Raw genomic sequence first — 20,788 nt, forward strand, 5'->3', positions numbered from 1 at the left:
ATAATAATAATAAAAACTTAGTTTATGAAATGTTAGATGACCTCATGATAATTAAATGATCCAAATTAATGCTTTATAATTTATTTTATTCACACTATTTCAAACTTTTTCACGGTTTATGTTCAATAGTCGTGTGTCTAGTTGTCACGTGTTCAAATGTCATGAATCTAACCGTATTTTTATATATGATTAAAAAAAGATTGTATTCTGTATAATTTGAATTTTACATTTCTTAAAATAATGGTTAATAATAACTTTGTTATGACCACATATTAAGTATGAGGAAAGGTTACGAATCAAGAAAATAAACATGGCCGCTAAACGATCAATTAGGATCGCGCTTCGTTTGTCCAGTAAAATTAAAAATCATCAGTGTTTTTAGAACGATGTGACAAGTGAACTATGCAAAAATGATTTAGACAGGCGTACAAGTTCGCTTTTCCACGATGGAGAAAAAGCCAAAGGTGAAAGTGTCTAGCGGGATACTAAAAAAGCAAACCCTGTTGAACAACAATAGCATCGTAAAAAACTTGAACGAAAAGCCGAAGAAGGTCGGGGGCGGGGCCGGGGCAGGGGCAACCAAGAGAAAACCTACGACGGTTCCTCTTACGCCCGCGCCTCGCGAGCCTAGCCCCAGCCTGCCGCAGGGGTGTACGCCCCTCATGTACGCCTGCCAGCAGGCCGACGAGAGACTAGTTGCTGAAATACTCCGGAAGGAGGTTAGTATCGCCTCGAATCACACGTCGGAAGCATCACTTCACACGCGTCGCCGTGTGTGGCGGCCATTTTTTCATTTGTTCGGAGCGCGTAGCGCATCGACCAATTAATTTTTTGAATACGCATTATTATTGTCTATGGTTTTAAAATATCGCCGGCGTATATTTAAACCGAAGTGAGCAAAGTTTTGAATTTTTGTTTCAGAAAACTTGTTTAAGTTGTTCATACTTGTTAAGTATACATACGCCAGCGATAGATGATATATCGTGACATGAGTTTTTTTTAAGCAAAATCCATTTAAATCCATTAGGATTTAAATGGATTTTTTTATATAAATTTAATTTATCGTGGTGCAAGGGAGGGGTGTGGGAGCAAAGGCTTTTAATTATTTTAATTAGGGATTTTATGTATCATTTTATTATAGAGTACATAATCAACCCCAAGATTAAGTTTTTAATGTAATTATTTGGTCAAAATAAATTATTTATGTATATTCTATCAAGGGACATTAATTAAGATTTTCTGTGAAATTTTAATGAAAGTCAGTTTCAGGAAGAAAATCCATAAAATATTTAAAGAAATATTTTATCGAATATTTTACGTATTTTTTATGGGGACAAATGGATAAAGGCTAATATAGATATTTGAATATATGTATGTCTTAGATATTCTGACTCTGGTGAAAATTATTAAATATTCTCATTCCGGTGCTATTTGAGCATTAAGGCAAAAATAAGCAATAATGCTATTTGTTGAAGAACATGAAAAAATCTGTATAAATATTTAAAAACATTAAAAATAAATTTAAGAAATGTAGAAATACAAATTTTATAATTTTTTGGCAAATTATAGATTTTAACCGATTGCTTAAAAAGTTATGGCACGGGAATTATTTATGTGGCATTGAAAATAGTCAGTTTTCTGTCACTAATAACATTGTTTAAAAACTTTGATAGACGTTCAACGATCGACAAAGTTTACTATATCCAGAATTGTTATTTATGGAACGGTTACCAAAGGTTTACCATTTAAAATTACAGTGTCAAAAAAGTGAGAAAACGAGATTTTTTTATGATACTGGAATTAAAAAAGTTTTTTGTTTATATATTTGATTTTCTGAATATCTTATTCTATTCAATCTACGTATTTTTCCAGGGCTTGTGTTGTAATTTGGGATTATTTTTATCCGTTGACAATTTAGGGCATTAATGTCAATGGTCAGATTGTGGTGATTAAGAATCTTGTAGGGAGATTAAATAAATTATTATTGTTTTACAGCCTGGTTCAGTTTTGAAGAGAGACAGGACGCTGAAGACTGCTTTGCACTACTGCTTCGATAATCCAACAGCAGCTACGGCCGACAGGGTAGTGATGGCCGCTCCGGCTTTGATGGAAGCTCGAGATCAAGACGGCTTCACTCCACTCCATTTAGCGGTCATCCAGGGTAATATGTCGCTGGTCACCTTCCTGCTTGCCAACAACGCAGATGTCATGGCGCTGGATAACGAAAAACACTCAGTTGTCCACTGGGCTACCGGTATGTTTTTTAAAAAATATTTTTCATCTCATTCGAACCATTTATATCTTAAGTTAATTCTTTCAAAAAATAAACAGCATTCGAATGGTCCGGATATAAAATATATTAAAAAATAAATAATCAAATATCTATATCAATAAAATTTAGTCTCACAACTGTGCTTAAAACAATTAAGAAACGATTGTGAGATAACTTAGTTCCTTCCATTGATACATATGCTATGAAAATCTCACATCTCTAGAATAGAAATTAACCATAAAACAAGAAACATTTTTTCCGTGGATTATTTTTCAAGAGATATAAATAAACCAGACGTCAAAAAGATCTTACTGTTATTTAATTTAATTTAAGATACACGGTTTCTGGTAATTCAGTTTACGTTGACGATTATGAAGTAAGGCGATTTAGCCAAGTTAAAGTATCAATATCTTAGAGTAAGGCAATATAGCCCCCACTTTAAAACATATAATGTTAAAAAATATATCCCTTTTAAAAATCGTGAAACACATTCGTTATGTCTTAGTAAGATATGGTATTGATAACCGCAAACTGAATGACAGTGAAAAGCCACTGACTTGAAAATGCTAATTGAACTCACCGCACGAATGCCACTCGTTTCATAATAGATAATTGCGGTAAGAAATGGCCGTGATTGATACTTCGTGATAGTTCACCTCCCGTTTATAGATTAGATGGACAAGGTTTTAGTTTAGTTCATTAAAATTATTTATTCACAAAATAGATTCTCGCAACTATAGTGGAATATACAACATACATATGAACAAATCTTTTAAAGCTTAATCGGCCCAGGTCTCATAAATCAGCTCGCTTTCGCGACGTGCTTTTATTCCTTTTTAAGTATGACTTTTATGACGTCGAACGTTGTGTCGGTAATATGTTATATTTACAGTGTTGAAGTTTGAAGTTTACGAAAAGTAATTTTCGCGCCACGGTCACGAATGTGTAATATCTATGTATCTGTTGCACGTATCATAATAATGCACACGCACGAATATCGGCATTGACTTTCGACGCGTGTTATGCTATTTTTCACCAAAGAGCCTCCGAGTTTGGAATGTTCCATATTCAGGGTCACTTCTCTAAGCACGTAACAAAGTTGGTCCAATAATCAAATGCTTTTAGAAGGAGATATTGTGATTAAACGCACATTGTCTTAAATTGGAGCTTTCCAAGCCTTCTAATATTTTTGGAAATTGTTCATATATACTTAGCAGATACTCGAGAGACAGATTATCTTCGTAACGAACGCTTATCAAATGCAATATCTATAAATACAGTCAGTCATGCATTTCTAACCGCTAAGAAATTCCTTCACTATGGCAGGCGCCTCCTCTTGATTGTATTTTAAGTTGACGACCTCTTAATCTCCGAAGCGGGTTTTCAAGTGTAGATGCCAAATGTCAGAGAAAATCTCAGAGTTAGTCCTCAGACGACGTGTCTAGGGGGGAGCGATTCCTGGATGCTCAAGTTTCAGTTTTTATATCCATGATAGATTTTGTTGTCTGCTCCTTTTTTGGCGGGACAACCAATTACAGAAGGGTGGCGAGTTTTTTTTATTGTATTGCCATTGATTCTTAAGGAAGGTCGTTTTGAGGATTCACTTGAATGTACGGGTTATCTCTTTTTAAGGCGACGAATATTTTAATCCTTTCTGATTTATGGCGCGTACCTTAACCCGTTAAAAGATTTCCCACGGTGCTCCACTTTACTAAAGAAACTCATTTTTTCTTAAACGGTTAAACGCCAGTGCGTCATTTGTTGATTATTTTTTTACACGTTAACGAATTAATACGTTATTTATTATTTTGAACACATTAACGAATTATTGACAAATTATATTTTTTTAATTATTAAAGATTATTGTACTAGCTACATTTACCGGTGAACCAAGTATTTTATATTTATTTTTAGAAAGAGATAGTGACACGTGAAGAGAAATAACAGATTTTTAGTAGACTACCATTTTTTTTCTTCAATCAATATAGTACATGATATTTGCAGCTGGAAATTGCCGAGTAACCTTGATAATTGGTTGATCCTTACATTTTACATGCTTTTACAGAATAATTTATGATATTGATCTTATCTACTCCGTTATTAAAATGCTGTTTGGTACTTAATTTATAATTTTGGTCAACTCTGTTTTGTCAATAGAACTTTAGTCGTATCTCTACCGTACCCATACAAATTATTTTAGTTGCCACAGTTGCCTTATTGCATTTAAAGATTCATAAAATAAAAAAAATATATTTTATTCACGAAAAATCAAAGGCTTTTTTACTGGCTGACTATACTGTAATACCATAGAATAAATAATAATAAAAATATTTTTATATCAGAGATTTTTGTATTAGTGCCCTAACTAATGCATCGGCCTAATATACTTTTAATATTGCCATCATGAATTTTCCAAACTAAAAGTGAGTTAATCGGTTATGTATTGATCATAATTCATAAATTTTTGATCTGTCGTCTTCGTGGCATTTAATGTGGATTGATGGTTTATTTATTTTTAAATTTCAATGCTTAGAAGACATAAGTTCATTATTAGATCCTCTTAAATAATACTGGAAGGCATTGGATCGATTCTCAGTATCAGAATCAAAATTTAGTATTTAAATTAAGTTAATAATAAAAAATGCCCAAGATGTAGAATCATTCACAGAACTAACATCGTTTCTGAACTTTTATTGTCAGTGACAAAGACTATTATAAACCCATATGTATTTTAAAATTTCTATCTTATAATTCCAATCGATCATCTCAGATTAAGTTTTCCTAGATTTACCTAATCGCACGGTTGAATATCGTGATAAATAATTTAAAAAATCTAGCCTGGTCGTGCATAGTAATATTTATTGATTGAAAGCTAACATAATTAATAAAATATATGTCACAATAAAATAAAAGTCACAACGCTAGTTGTAATGGAAAATTTATAAGCCAAAAAAATTAGAAACCAACTCGTACAAATTAGAGCTAGAAAAATAATTTAATAAAACGCTACTCCTCTTTAACACGTTTATATCACTATTATGTCAATTATGTTATTCATTAGTAACAATACTGCTATTGACATTACCTTAATAAGTATTTAGTTTAAATTGTATATTTAATATTTTTTAATTGAAAAAAAACTAAGAAAACATTCCCTTTCGCATTATTTTAAGCGTTGACGAACATCGCGTTGTTGTAATGTGGCGTTCGATTTTTGACACAGTTCTTCCTGAAACCATAGTTTCCATATCGACTGGCGAGGTCGTTGCCACTATTTTGTTTGATTTCGTTTGATTGATTACCCGAATTGGTCGGTCAATGTTACAAAGAGACAGTTAGTAACTAGTGAATTTGACTATTGAGATGTACTTAATAACTTCAATATGAATGTATGTATATATATTTATATAATATCTTAATTGAAGGATTTTAAATAAGTTTTCCTGTATAAAAAATGTATTGAGCAATCAATCAACCTCTAGTAAATGTTCAATTTAATAACATACTAGTATTGAAAGTATTTGTACGTTCATACGCAAATGAACAATTTAATCGTATATTTATACGTGTATTTATGGATCTAGTAGAAAAATTCACAAACGGCACGTGACGGTACAACGTACGATGTCGTGTGTACTCACTAGTTGTTGTTTTTTGTTGTTGTTCAATCTCATACAATTGCTAAAGTGTTGTAGTAGCTTATTCGACAAATGTATGTAGATTAGCATTATGGCAAAAAAATGAAATGTAGAGAATTATCGCCCAGACCACTATTAAGAGCAGTACGCCAATGTAGAGCGCTAATGCCATTTTTGCTCAAGTTTTATGGCTAGACCTTGAACCCTTCAGTTCGTTGTGGCTTATCGCCGAATCGGGAAAGGTTGGAAATAATACAATAATAATAATCGACCGTGCCGTTTGGAAAAGAGAGTGAGAAAACCCGAACTTCCGGCTAGATAAAGTCGGTCATAAATAGTGGCTGCTTGGTCTTTTTGTGAAAAAAGATGTCGAAAGAAATGTTAAAATTGTGAATATATTGATTTTTAACTAATAAAAAAGTCACAGGAGAAACTCTAAAACACTCAATTATGTATAAAATAAAACCATTACCAATTCGTCTCTTTTAATTTGCAGAGTTGATAATGGAAAAGAACGTATATATCATAGATCATGCAAGTCATTATTAACGTATGATTTAAGTATTGAATATTTCAGAAGAATATTAGTAGTTTCTTGAGTTCAATATGTATATACTATAGTTTGTCATACTAATATATATTATATATGTATCAGTGGAAATTTTATTATGATAATAAAAATTTCGAGGGTATCTACATTACGACTAATATATTCATGTATGTGCAAATAGTGTAACGTCCATATCGACAGTGTGAGTGATCGAGCTTGCTCCAGTGAAAAGAGCGAGGTTCACGGGGAGTAGTTGAATGCCTAACCTCACTGTAAAATTATGCTACGGACATATTTTTTTTACACTCCTTTTGACTTCATATTATATACAATAGCAGTTCAAATATGACATATAGTCCCATTTTTTTAAATTTATCATAAGCTGTTATTTTAAAAAAACATTAACTCTAATTGTTTAAAAGTTGATATTTTTGGCGACTTTAAACTCATTTTAAGAAATCATCTCTAGTCTTTAATCTCTGCTGGTCATTTTATTTCATTTATCTCTTATTAGTAGCTTATACATATTTATTTAAATTAAATTAAGACCATCGTACCCCAACAGGTTAACCCAATGCGTCACGATGGTCGAAAATATAATTAAATAGTTATAGAGAACAGTTGACGTGCTTTGATTATTAAAGTGCAACCCCACTTTAATGAAAAAAGTGTCTCAAACTTTACTAAATTATGAAAAAAAATTGCTTTTTTAGTAAAATATTCTCTCTTTTTCGAAAATTACTTAAAAGTTCAGGGTTCAAAGGGTTGAGTTTATTTGCTCTTCAAATTTTTGGGTGTTTCGAATATGACATATTTTTGCTTGGTAAAAAAAAAGCGCACTATTATTATTATTATAATTTAATTTTTATAATTTGATTTTTGCGCATGCAAACATATACATATTTTGATATTTTTTATTTAGATTTTCTTATAAAAATCATCTTGTTTAATACACTAAATGCAACTTTTTTAATACTTGAGTAATCTACTTTTATCAGTACAGTAAATGTGTATTACCAGTGAATTGAAATTTTTACTGGTGTTTTAGTGCAATCCTCGAATACATAGGTATATATTTCTACTATCGATAGGTCTTAGTAAAATTATAATCTGATCTAAAATATTTACGAAACTAAATTTGACAGTTGCGAAACGACCATTCGCTGTTCAAACCCAAACCTAACCTAAACGAATTAATCAATTCCAACTTGTCCTAATGAAAGTTCTAAACTATAGTTTTTGACGCGCTTGTATTTCTCTTTTATTTATTCTTAAAGTACTAGTTGTGTACGTTTTTAAATATTGAGGACAATTTACATGAGCAATATATAAAAAAAAATGTTAAATAAAATGAATTATTTGTGCATTACTGTTGGAAAGGTTAGATGCGAGCGAGCATTGGTCAGAATTAGGGATTGCAATACCGATAATATTGGTATTATGGCCAAAATCGACCTTCGATACTACCGGTATTACAAAATAAAATACCGGTAGTACCAAAAAAATATATTTTTTTCAAATCTGTAGATCTTATTTGTTGAAAAAAAATATCTCCATGGCTTAGAACCACGAAAACAACGATGCCCATATTGCTTAAAAGCAGAAGCGGAGAATAAAATTATGCTCTTTGTGGCGGATTAGCATAAGTAGTGTTATCAGCGTAGAATAATATTATGCAGTTTTTACGTATTTTACATAAATATTTATAACTAAAATTTAATGTGTTACTTTTAACACGTATTCAAATATTTGAATCTTGCTAATTAATAAACATGGTGAAACGTGCGAGAGATACTCGGATTATTTTTTCGGTCTTTATTAACCACTAATTAATTAAAACAATAATAATAATGTCAATATCGATAATAGGTACTGTTAGTTCAATATCAATAGTATTGACTCTTATATCTTCCGGTAATACCGGTATTATTGCAATCGCTTGTCAGAATAGTGAACAATTTATAAATCCAAATATTTGCCTTACATACATGCATAAACAATTTATTTATGCAACAAAGTATTTATATAAATGAACATATTTCTAAAAATTATTCCCTATTAAATAGCACTCTTAAATAATTAAGGAATATTGTTAAAATAGTTTCATTCTATGATGTGGTTTATTTTTTCCAATTATTGGCAATCGGTAACAATTTATGTGTCACCACAAAATGTGCTAATCATTTTTCATTTATTTATTCACGGCCTTCTAAAGATTTGACACCTTGGTTGCAAACAATTTGATACTACATTTACTGTGTTTTTTTTTTGTTAATTTGGTATTGAAACATCTCGGAGTGGGCCTTCTACATTGATAAAAAAGGTTTGAATTTAGTTTATTTTTTTTTCTTTTCTTTTCCGTTTGTAAGATAAATTTTTTTATAGACCAGTGTAGGATTTACTTGTCTGAAATGTTTTATTTTATTAAATAAAATAAGCAATCAAGCTTAAGGGTTGTTCAAAAATTCACAAGCCTTTGGATCATATAAAGGTTACAATATGGTGCAATAAATTTACAAGACTTGGAGAGCGCAAATTATTTTTTTCAATTTCGCTACCGTCGGGAATCAAACCAAGGACCTTTTATTAAATAGCTGTGTTTATCCACTATGTTATCGCCGGTCATAAATCTAGCATTACTACATTAAAAAAACAAGGTTTCTATAATAATAAAAATAATGATTACCAAGAATTCTGACCTTGTATGTAATCCATAGAGTTATAAAAATAATATGTTACAAAAATAGTAATCAATCATTTATTTTTTTATGAATAGATTGGGTTATTTAGCGTATGACGAAAAACAATGAGTATAAGCCGTTATTTTGATCGTTATTCGGAAATTTATTTAGCGGTCAGAGAATTCTGAGAATTAGTCAGACGGTGATTCGTCAAAGGGGAGGGGTTTTTTCTGATGGCAACTCCGAACGGCGGTCAGCCCGCTTCCGGCGCTCCGGGGAGGGAAACCGTATCGCACCACGAAATCTTTGAATAATTTCCACGTCTCTGACCTTGTACCGGCTGACCGCAGTGGCTATCGACCGTGCCACGCGACGCCCATGAAAGGTCACTATTTATATTTATTATTAACATTATTTTTTTTGTCTGACTAAAAGCAAAATTGAAACACGCTTTTAATTCTCTCATCCCCTTTCAATGGAATCTTACGTGCTTACACATTATTATTTTAAACAATAAATTAATTTGTAATAATTTATACATTAATCTAAAACGACAACAAATTTATAACAACCGGTATTTTACAAAATAGTTACTATATAGATCAACGGTATTGTCGGTGATTAATACCTGAAAGTCATATGGTTTACATTTCATATATAACATAGTGCTTATTATATAATTATAATTTCGATCGATCATCACAGATTAGGTTTACCTAAATTTTCTTAATTTCGCGGTTGAATATCGTAATAAATAATATAAAAAAAACGAGCTAGGTTGTGCATATTTATTTTTTATTTTTTAGATTAAATTAAGACCATCGTGGCCTAACAGGTTACCCGAATGCGCCACGATGGTCGAAAACAAATTTTAAATTTATAAATAAATATAAATTATAAAATGTCAAAATTAAATGATACAAACTAGATCAGATCCTCGTAGCTAACATTAAATAGGTCAATATGTAATGCCAGCGTATTAAGGAGCCGGATGGCCACAGCTATAGGCGAGTCGGCAAGTGCGGATGTCCTAGCCCTAACGGCCATCAAAAGAGGTCGCGATCGTGATTCTCGAAAATGTTCCGGAACCCAAAACTGGAATTCCTCGGGAATAGCTGGATTTTCGAGAGCACCTTTTAGTAATTTGAAAAAATGCTTAACGACATACAGCTTTCTGCGAGAACTCAGCGAATCATATCCCAACGCTCCTAAAAGAAAGGCGCTGGGATATAAGTACGGATAATAACCAAATGTCCTTTTGTAAAGGTATCTTAAATACCTTTTTTGAATTTTTTCCACTAAAAGGGAATATTTGGCTATTCGGGGATTCCAAATTATAGATCCCAATTCAAGAATGCTACGAACCAAGGTGTCATAGAGGATGCGAATAACTGACGGATCGTCAAAGTGAAAGGCATTCCTCATAACAAAGCCGAGCATCTTGAATGATTTATCACAGACGTCGTGTATGTGTAGAGAGAAATAAGCTGATGGCGAACGGGATCGAGAAAATGACACAGTATGGCACTTTCCGACACTAAAGGGCAGACGGTTAATGGAAGCCCATCTCCACAGAAAGTCTAAATCACTTTGTAGAGAGAAGAAGTCCACAACATATCGAATGCATTTATATAATTTTAAGTCATCTGCGTACAGAAGAAAACTTGAATTTTTAATTGCTGTATTTATGTCATTAATAAATAACACAAAAAGCAGTGGTCCCAGATAAGATCCTTGAGGAGCCCCCGAAGGAGTAAAATATTCTTTTGACAATCGGCCACCAAATTTATCAGATTCTAAAAATATCATAAGAGGATACTAAAAAAAATAAAAATGTTTGTTTGGATATTCAGCACTCAGGGTTCTAAAAAAATTGGGATAACATCTTTCATGTTGCAACGAAAGATTTACAATAAATAGATAGTTCAGTGAGAGTGATAAATTTATTTATTTTCTAATATCTGATAATAATATTAATATATTATTATGAACACATTAAGTCGAAAGCTTTCTATACTCATACTAATAGATTACGTAATTATTTAGTTCAAAAGGTTTTCATGTCGTTCAAGTCTTAAAATCGCGTAGATCGATAAAACTTAATTCAGTTCTACAGGGAAAACAAAGTGGTCCCATATACGTACTTAAAGAAACAATAGGTAAAAAAATTGTCAAATTTGTACATATTAGAAAAAATTAAACTATTAAAATGTTTTATGTAGTTTTTCCCATGTAGCTAGCGTTTCCAAATGTTTCTTATTTTTATATATTCAAGTATCGAACAGTAAACAATAACATATTTTAATATATTCGTTATGTTATGAAGAATCAAAAAATATGGTTTAAATAATGAAAACAGGTTCATTCATATTGAAAAATAGTAGCGCGTTAAATGTTTTAAACTTTAAATAAGCACGAAGGTTTATTTTAAATATTCCTGCTGCCGAAAATACTCATTTGGTTGCTGTTCATGTGAGCTTTATTGTCAGCTATGGATTGCAGCAACTGCAACTCACACGTAATATTTGTATTTATTTAAAAGAGATAGCTAATTCAATACCAGTAATCGAGAAAATCCACAGCTGCGTGATATTAACTCTGAATTATGAGAATTTTCGGCAATAATATTGTTTTTTTCTCTCATTATTTTGTATGCAACTATTTGTTTATTGTATGACTATTGCTGACACAAATAACTTAAAGATAAGTTATAATATTAATATTATTACTTGAGTTGTTGAACTTCGTTTTTAGAGTTTTCTTTTTAAATATTTAATTACAATCAAATATATACTAATAGTTTGACTAATATTATTTTAATAAATAGGTTTAAAGTCTCGACATGTAGCCCTTTTATTTTATTTTATTTATAAAATGCACTAGCATTATTCACTGCTTTTGCTACTTTTGCAAATTGTTCTCGATCATATTAAAATATTAAGCCATCTTGTTAGATACAAATTGCTCATTTTCTTACTGTGCTTTTGAAAAAGAGTCCTTTTGAAAAAGAGTTTTGGTCCTCAACTTCAATCATAACTTTTTTTGCTTATTTCCGTTGAAAACGAAATCATTTCTTCTAGATTTAGATCCAGTTTTTTACTCTGAATTAAAAAATTTTAGTTTGCAACAGGGTGAGTGAGGATAATGCAAAACTTAATTCCGTGACTACTAATTATTCTATAAAAGATTTCTGTCTTTAATTATATTTTAAGCAACTAAATTCGATGCAACATATTGTTTATGTATGTAAATAAATCACTACATTCATATTAATGGTGGTATCAATACACTTTGATATACATTAGTAATTTGTTTCGCATAAAAATAGTCGCTATTGTGGATGAAGCAAAAGCAGGTGTGCGGTTCGATTGTGTGCCGTTGTCGTATGTGTATAAATAGTCAGATTGACGAAGGTTGGTTTACGTAATATGGGATTGATGTGTATAACAAATTTCGAATAAATTTTTCTCATTGGTTGTATTTATGAGTTTATTTTAAGTCTTATTTATGGCGTGTATTAGATACTAGGGTGGCGTCGAGCCTTGAGGTAAAAATACTGTCGGTGTACATCCGTTCCAGAAGGAGCTTTTTATAATTGCTTGGCCTTGATTATGATGCTTGAGACCTAGATTTAAATAAGTTTTAGTGTTTAGCATAGCTGACAACATACCTAAAGTTTCAAAGAATATAATAAATATTCGTTTAAAAAACTATAGATTATTTAAGAATTAAATTACTAATATAAAAAAACACCTATTTAATATACTTAATATTGTACATTATTTTTTGTTGTATTTAGGCTACTAGTTATTATACATATTAACACTTCTGCACATTATCCCACTTTTAGTCATTTAATTTTTTGGCTTTATTTCTATGTACATAGCTATTTTTTTCAACACTCACTATTACATATTATATGAATATGTTTTATCTGAATAAATGTGCATTTTAATTTTTTTTATGATTTGAACCATTTACTTACAATGAAAATATACTTGTATCTACAACAGCAAAAATGTATATAAAATACCAATCTAATTATTATGAACCAATACAAAAAGTGCACACTTGTTATACATGTGTAGCTATTTTTCTTTAAAAAAAAATATTCAAGAAAAATGTGTCTACTCTAGCTGGGGCGTATTACACATAAAATAATTCAGCGCATTAAACTAAGCGTCCTGTAGATGTTCAAATGCCACGTTTATGCTAATATCTATTTCGTCGAATCACTGATGGCTTCAGTTTTTATGTGTGTATGTATGTGTATCAATTTTTCAGCGGAGCTTCGTGATAATCCGCAATAAATTGTCGAAGGTCTTTTTTATCGTTATCACTTAGTGATTTTGCACGCCGTCGAATGTGTGTCATTAGTTGCAAATGCGTTTGCGACATTACGCTTTGATTAGGGCTTTCGAGCTTTCGAGCTTCTGAACCTTGTGAATATGCGGGCGAAGGGCGAGTGGCAAATAAAAGCTACGAACACACGTTCTTCAATCACGCAACACTCAAAATGGGACAACGGATTCAAATTGCCATAGTCCCGAACCGATAGAGTCCTATAAACTCGCACCGGTGCCAGGCGTTGCCAACATTTTTTTATTTATCATTCGGGCTAACCGGAAGTGTTTTTGTGTCGGTTTGGCACTGGCTGAAACGGTGTAAGCCACGGCGAAATCAATTTGTAATCTTTGTAACACAAACACGTGACTGTATTAAATTGGTGTGGTATTCGAGATAAGTCCGATTGGAGTTTATTCGAGGAATCCAAGTTGTCGCCCCCCTGCGGTGGCAATCCTTGCATGCCAACTGGTGCCGACAAGATAAGTGTATACTTTTCCGAAACTGACACGGAAACCAAACGCAACGTCGTTTCAGCGTGATGTTAACCAAGTTTTTTGAATATCTTCATTTTAAAGACATGCCAACTTTTGCTTCGGAATGCTTTAATGCAATTTTCCACTCTGAATACACACTGAACATATTTTATATTATTTTAAATTAATTAAATTATTTAATAGAATAATAGATATTTTTATCTTCGATCGTGATCCGCAAAAGCGTGCAAATGGCAACCTTGACATAATCGATCCATTATGCAGGGATTTCCCACTGACTTGACTTACTAGCTTCCAAACTGTCCATGTTTCTACGTTCATTTTTTTCAATCAGTTTGTCGTAATACAGGGTAATAAAAACGCAGTTTAAGCAGCCGTTCAAGATGCTAGCAAAAAATACTGAGTAATATTTTCTTACTTTTAAATGAATTTAATATGTACTGTTTATCATTGTTATGTCTGTGGTCTTCAAATTCATTAAGCGTGTGATTTACTTTGAAAATGTAAAATGAAATTAACCATATGGTACGCTAATCAAACCATTTTAATCATCACACATATTGATTCACAATAGTTATAGGTATATAATGTTAAATTTTAATAAAAACCATGATTTATTTATCCATGTTTTAAAAATATTTGGTTATTTTTCCAAATAAAGTATACACTACATAATCCTTTTAGTCCCAGACAATTTGGCCAAAATGTCTGGGACTAAAATTAAAAATTTTAAATTTTATAATATTGATATAAGCATTTATAACTCAAATTTAATTATTGTTGCTTTTAACATGAGTAGAAATAAATAAGCATACGACAGATAAATCTTTCGAAAATTAATATAATTGGGATATAAAATAAATATTAAATGTGCAATAATTAAAATAAAATTATATAAATATAGCATACCTTAAGCACATAAATACCACAATCAGCAATAATAAAAAACTGTTTTTTATTATTGCTGATTGTGTATTTATATAATAATAAATATAAAAATAATAATAATTTTTTCAGGCAATTAATTAAAATAATAATATATAATTAATTAAAATAATAATAATAATAAACGAGAGATAAAATAGTCAATACCGGTAGCATCATAAGATTCCCTATCGAGCTCGACGGTTTACCGTTACATTCTAATTAGAATCCACTACTATTTGCCTCTCAGCCATCACCGTGGGGGTGTTACCCTGCGCTTCTAAAGAAATATTTACCATTTTATTTTTATTATATAATAATGCTCTTTTCTTATAATAAATATAAATATTTTATTGCTTTTGGAAACAAAAATAGTAGGAATACATTTAATAATGACTACAATAATTATATTTATTTAAAATATCGTTGAAATTCCGCACAAAATTAAAAAAAATCAGATACATTAGTAGTAAAATTATGGAATGAAGTTAGTGGGATTGTAGGTTAATCAAATTTATTCATTTAAAAATCTAGAACTGACGCCGATCCCCTAGAAATAAAAGTGGGAGTGGTGTCGCATGCAACGAAGAAAGAGATAAAGCATGCTCTTTCGTGTAACGGTACTTCATCCAGATGACATGGGAATCTTATGAAGCATACCGGTAGTAGCATCATAAGTATCCCTATCGAGCTCGACGGTTTACCGTTACATTCTAATTAGAATCCACTACTTTTTGCCTCTCAGCCATACACCGTGGGGGTGTTACACTGCACTTCTAAAGAAATATTTACCATTTTATTTTTATTGTATAATAATGCTCTCTTCTTGCAATAAATACAAATATTTTATTTTTTCTGTAAACAACAATAGTAGGAACACAGTTAATAATGACAAATTTATTAATTTAACAATTCAGAACCGACGCAGATCCCCTATAAATAAAAGTGGGAGGGGTGTCACATGCAACGAAGAAAGAGATAGTTCGTGTAACGGTACTTTGTCCAGACGACATGGGAATCTTATGAAGCATACCGGTAATACCGGTATTGACTATTTTATCTCTCGGTAATACCGGTATTATTGAAATCCCTACACGTTACTCATTAAATTTATCATTCTGTGCTCATTGTAGTATTTTTTATTTAATAATTTTGAAGAATCAAACATTATTTTCAGTGTGCGGCGAACTTGAAGCGCTACGAGCTGTACTATCAGCCGGAGCTGACCCCAGCACGGCGGATATACACGGTGGATATCCTCTTCATTATGCAGCTCAAATGTGTGGCGGTGCCAGCACCGGGACTGGGGGTGGCGCTGGGGGCGCTCGCCACTCTTTAGAGGTCTTGGGTGCTCTGCTGCGCGCCGCCACGCGTGTCGATGCACTCGACGGGCAAGGTCGACAACCACTCTTATGGGCTGCTTCCGCTGGCTCGGCACCGGCAATCCTGGCTTTGATCAAGGCTGGTGCAGCCGTAGAGGCCGCCGATAAGTAAGACGATGACACTACTAGAGACTCGATTTTTAATTGTATTTAATACTACATATACAATTTCAGAGATGGCCTGACTGCTCTTCATTGCGCTGCTTCAAGAGGACACACAGAGTGCATAGAAACTCTTTTGACTCTATGCGGAGCTCGTCCGGATGTCATAGACTCAAATGGATGTACAGCACTACACTATGCCGTTACTTTAGGACACGCTGATGCTACCGCGTTATTATTGGATCAAGGTTCTGATCCTAACAGACAAGATAGGAAGGGCAGAAGTCCCGCACATTGTGGGTGTGCTAAAGGACAACTGGAGACTGTTCGAATGCTAGGTAAGATATTAAGAAGATACTATGTATTAAAGGATATATTTTACTATATGATACATGCGTTTTAAGGTGCTCGAGGTGCAAACGTATGGCTGAGGAACGCAAAAGGCGACTTACCATTACATGAAGCGGTTGCTTCAGGGAGGCGCGAATTAGTAAAATGGCTATTGGAGATAAGACCTTCCCAAATCAATGCAACAAACAACGATGGACGAACATTATTACATATAGCTGCCAATACAGATAATACTGATTTGTGCAAGATTCTACTGGATTTTGGCGGAGAAGTGAACGCTATTCTAAGAACGTCCAAGAATATTCTTATGACTCCTTTGGATTGCGCTTTACACAAAGGATATAGATCGACTGCTAAGTATCTTCAAATGCATGGGGGACTACCGGCATCTAGAATTGCTTCAAGACACGTTTTAGTCAATCAAGATACTATACCCCAACTTCCGGTGAGGCATATAAAAAGTACTAAAATCAACTTGAGAGATAATATAGCAATTGAAAGAAGAGAGATTTTTGAGATGAGTCCATGCAGCACTCCGAAACATGTTCGATATTCGAGCAAAACTGGTTCGCCTATCAATTCTTCTGAGTATAGTTCTGAAGAATATGAAGTTGAGAGTAAGAGGCAGAGAGAAGAGCGACGGAAGATGAAGAAGGTTAGCGTGCATTATAAAAAACACAAGTTAAAAACTAATCAGAACAGTTTCAGTGATGGATATGAAAGTGAAAAGAAAAGGCGATCTTCCAGGCAGGAAAAGTCGCTGTCGGATTCAGAAAGCAACGGACATGTGGCGAAGAAAAAAAATAAGCGATCAAAAAGCGAACCGTCTGACAATGTGCACAAGCAAGAAAAAACGAGTAGCGTGAACGTCAGTAAACATAAGGAAAAAAAGAGTTCTGATAGCGATGCCGATAAAACTGTTAAGAAACGACGCAAAACTAGTATACCGAAAAAAGATTCAAGGTCAAACAGCGTGTCGAGTGAAAGCAATAAAACTAATAAAAGTGATAAAACGTCCAAAACTAAGCATATAGAAGTAACAAACGAAGAGTCTGAAAAGCAGTTGGAGGACGAGTTTGAAGAAGATTCGTTAGACAGAAAGGAAGATATGGATCCAAAAGTGAACGATCTAATCGAACACATAGAAAACAATATAGATAAACTGGACAGTGTGATAGATGCGAGGATCAGTGACGGAGAAGCTAATGCCATGTCGTTCATGCAGACTACTTTGGTGACTGAAGCTCAAGTCCACTTCGAGAGTCATACGAGTGTAGAAAATGGAGATGGAGAATACAAGATAGTGACTGTTCAAACGTTCGAAAATCCTATTCCATCGCCAAGTATCGATGACGTTAAAGAAGAATCTAATTTAGCAATCGAATACGTAGAAAACACCGATAGGGAAAATGGCGAGGCTAACGTTGAGGTAAAACAGCCGGAGTTGGTCGAGCATCACGCTGTGATCTTAGAAGAAAAGATAGAATCCGAGTTCTTGGATAACGAATTGGAAATAACGGCGCGTGATGGAATCATTGCAATAATTCCTGATATAGATATAGATTTAGTATCTAACGAGGATACGTTGAAAGAAGAAAACGTAGAAGGCGAAATCCTCGATGATGAGAAAAACGATAACGATACTGAGAGAGGCGAAGATTACGTGCAAGCGATTATTGGAATAATACCAGATGAAGATAGAGCATTTCAGCAGCAAGAAACGGAAGAGTCACCTGATAGCATGATGGGTGAACCGATATCCACGGAACCTGAGACTAACGAGAGAGCAATAACGCTAATAGATGATGTTTCGGATAAACCTGAAGATAAGAGAAGGAGATCTTATAGTACAGAACGTCACGTTTGTATTGCTGAACAAGACTCTGAAGAAGTGGCAGTGAGTGATGTTTCAGGAAAGAGCACATCTAAAGATGAAGATGAACAACCAGATTCTAGCAATATGAACGATGATAAACAAGACAATAAAGGTGTACAAAAAGTTTTCTCAGTTTCTCACGGTGATGATTTACAGGAAAACAGGAGTGTAAAAGTAAAGGGGAAAGAATTGTACGAAACTCAAAGCTACAGGGTTTTAAATCAAGATGAAGACGATAAAGAAAATATGTTAAAAGAAGATGAGTATTTAGTGCGCGGACTTGATCCTGATATGGACGATCCAGATAGATTTGTTAAAAAAGCTGTTTATACTAGAAGAAGAGCACCTAGTGTAAGCGATAATGAAATGTATAATATTATAGACTCATCTGGAGGAGTTCGTAGAAGAAGATTAAAGAAAAAATTTAGGGATAAGAACAGAATGAGCGCTGTAAGGTCTAAGAGCCAAAATTCTGACAGGGATTACGAGTCTAGCTTTTTCGTTGATTCTGGTTTCGAGCCTAGTCCTAGATTTGTGTATCAAAATAGGTCAATGAGTCCTAGATTGGTAGCTTATTATGAAGACAGAAACGCGAGTGGCGCTTTCGCAGATAAGTCTCAAACTAAAATACCTAAAAGAAAACCGGGCGATAAAAATGCTGTAGATATGACTTCAGTGACACAGATTGTTCAGACTAACATGAGAAGGTACATATATTAAATTATTATTTTAATGTGGAATGCTTAATAATTTATTTTTTAATATAGGTACTTCTTGGAAAGGAAGATATTCCAACATTTGATGGATTTAAAGAGGATACAGATTAGATCTAGTAAAGCGAATGAAGCACTTCTGGTTAAGAGAGCTGTCGATGAGTACCACAGATCGAGTTTGGTTTACGTAGGTGCCGGTCGTTTTACCAGCACTGAATATACTTATAAGAACTTCGAGAAGTTTCTCTACGACTCGCTTAGAAAGTTACAAAAGAGTGGCACAAAAAATTTGGCGAATTTACCGGAGAGAGCTTATCCGGATTATATTGATATGAAGAACGATAATGTTTATAAAATGGACGGATTGCCAGATAATCCGGTCTTGTGCACCAGTAAGACTCATCGGTGCTATCATGCTGTTCATGCATATACAGGAATACCGTGCTCAGCTTATTGTGAGTATTTTATAATGTTTGTCTTTGTGATATTAATACTTTTAATGCTTTTATTTTTTTAATAATTTATTTATTATATTTGTTTATTTCAGTACCATTAAAAGGAAATCACCACACGATGCCAAAGCCAGTGATTAAGAAAGGCTTCTTACCGCAAATTAATACCAAGAATAAGAAGAACTCTCAAGTGACATTAGAACTATGCCATGGCAATGAAAAGCAGATGATTTCACTTCCAGCTGAAAAGTTGGATAAGAACAAAAGATATTATGTCACATTTACAGTGAAAGGTTCAAATCAAAACTCTGATAGTGAAAACAAGCAAGCAGATAACGTTCCTCGCAATGTGAAAAGTGTATAATTAATTGTTATTTTGATATTAATTTTTTTATACTATAATGTATAATATACAATATTCAACATTGCACATGGATTATATAGTTAATTTTAAGAGCACAAAGGCTGTGAAAAAACCATGTATTGATCTCAATAGACTCATAAGCCATAAGCGTAGGCGGATTTATTGTAATTGGTCGAGCACCGAAACGCCCAAGCCAGGGATTGTTATGGGCCGAATGGCAATTTCTTTTATCTATATTTTAAGATTTTGTAGAATAAGAATCAAATTGAATAAACAAGTTTTGCTAATTAAATTAGCTATTTTTAAAAACAATATCCTATTAATTAACATTTTTTATATTGTAGCCCATAACGTTAAAAAAGTGAAATTTGCCAATCTGTATCTGTAAATGGGTTGATGTTCATCATTAATCCGCCCGCGGCTATGTATCACACTATAACTGAAATAATTTATGAATAACTCATAGCCTAATTTAAATATATCTACAATGTGGTGTAATAGACTTTCAGAATTATCAATGTATGTTTTCAAGATCAGTATTTGTGTAAATTGAATACTCAAACATATCACTCTTTTTATTGAATTTCAAAGATATTGTTGTTGTGTATAAAAAATGATAATAAAAATACATTTTATTTTAAC

The 20,788-nt window shown here is 32.8% G+C and overlaps 1 protein-coding gene across 1 annotated transcript; it reads left to right on the forward strand.

The window, feature by feature from the left end:
* Nucleotides 1-171: 171 nt before the first annotated feature.
* On the forward strand, nucleotides 172-20,787 carry LOC148233015 (uncharacterized). Its single transcript, XM_088191046.1, has 7 exons — nucleotides 172-719; nucleotides 1,996-2,254; nucleotides 16,084-16,396; nucleotides 16,463-16,728; nucleotides 16,795-19,324; nucleotides 19,385-19,785; nucleotides 19,878-20,787. The coding sequence occupies exons 1-7, from the start codon at nucleotides 447-449 to the stop codon at nucleotides 20,144-20,146; spliced, it is 4,311 nt and encodes a 1,436-aa protein (XP_088047172.1). The 5' UTR covers nucleotides 172-446; the 3' UTR covers nucleotides 20,147-20,787.
* Nucleotide 20,788: the final 1 nt, after the last annotated feature.

The sequence above is a fragment of the Plectrocnemia conspersa genome, unplaced genomic scaffold (assembly GCF_051122295.1).
Source record: "Plectrocnemia conspersa isolate PC_06_02 unplaced genomic scaffold, ASM5112229v1 ptg000008l, whole genome shotgun sequence".
Lineage (NCBI taxonomy): Eukaryota > Metazoa > Arthropoda > Insecta > Trichoptera > Polycentropodidae > Plectrocnemia > Plectrocnemia conspersa.

Coding starts and splice junctions, on each gene's coding strand:
- LOC148233015 (XM_088191046.1), top strand. CDS start 447: ATGGAGAAAAAGCCAAAGGTGAAAGTGTCTAGCGGGATACTAAAAAAG. Junction 2,255..16,083: donor AGTTGTCCACTGGGCTACCG/GTATGTTTTTTA, acceptor CATTATTTTCAG/TGTGCGGCGAACTTGAAGCG. Junction 19,786..19,877: donor AATACCGTGCTCAGCTTATT/GTGAGTATTTTA, acceptor TGTTTATTTCAG/TACCATTAAAAGGAAATCAC.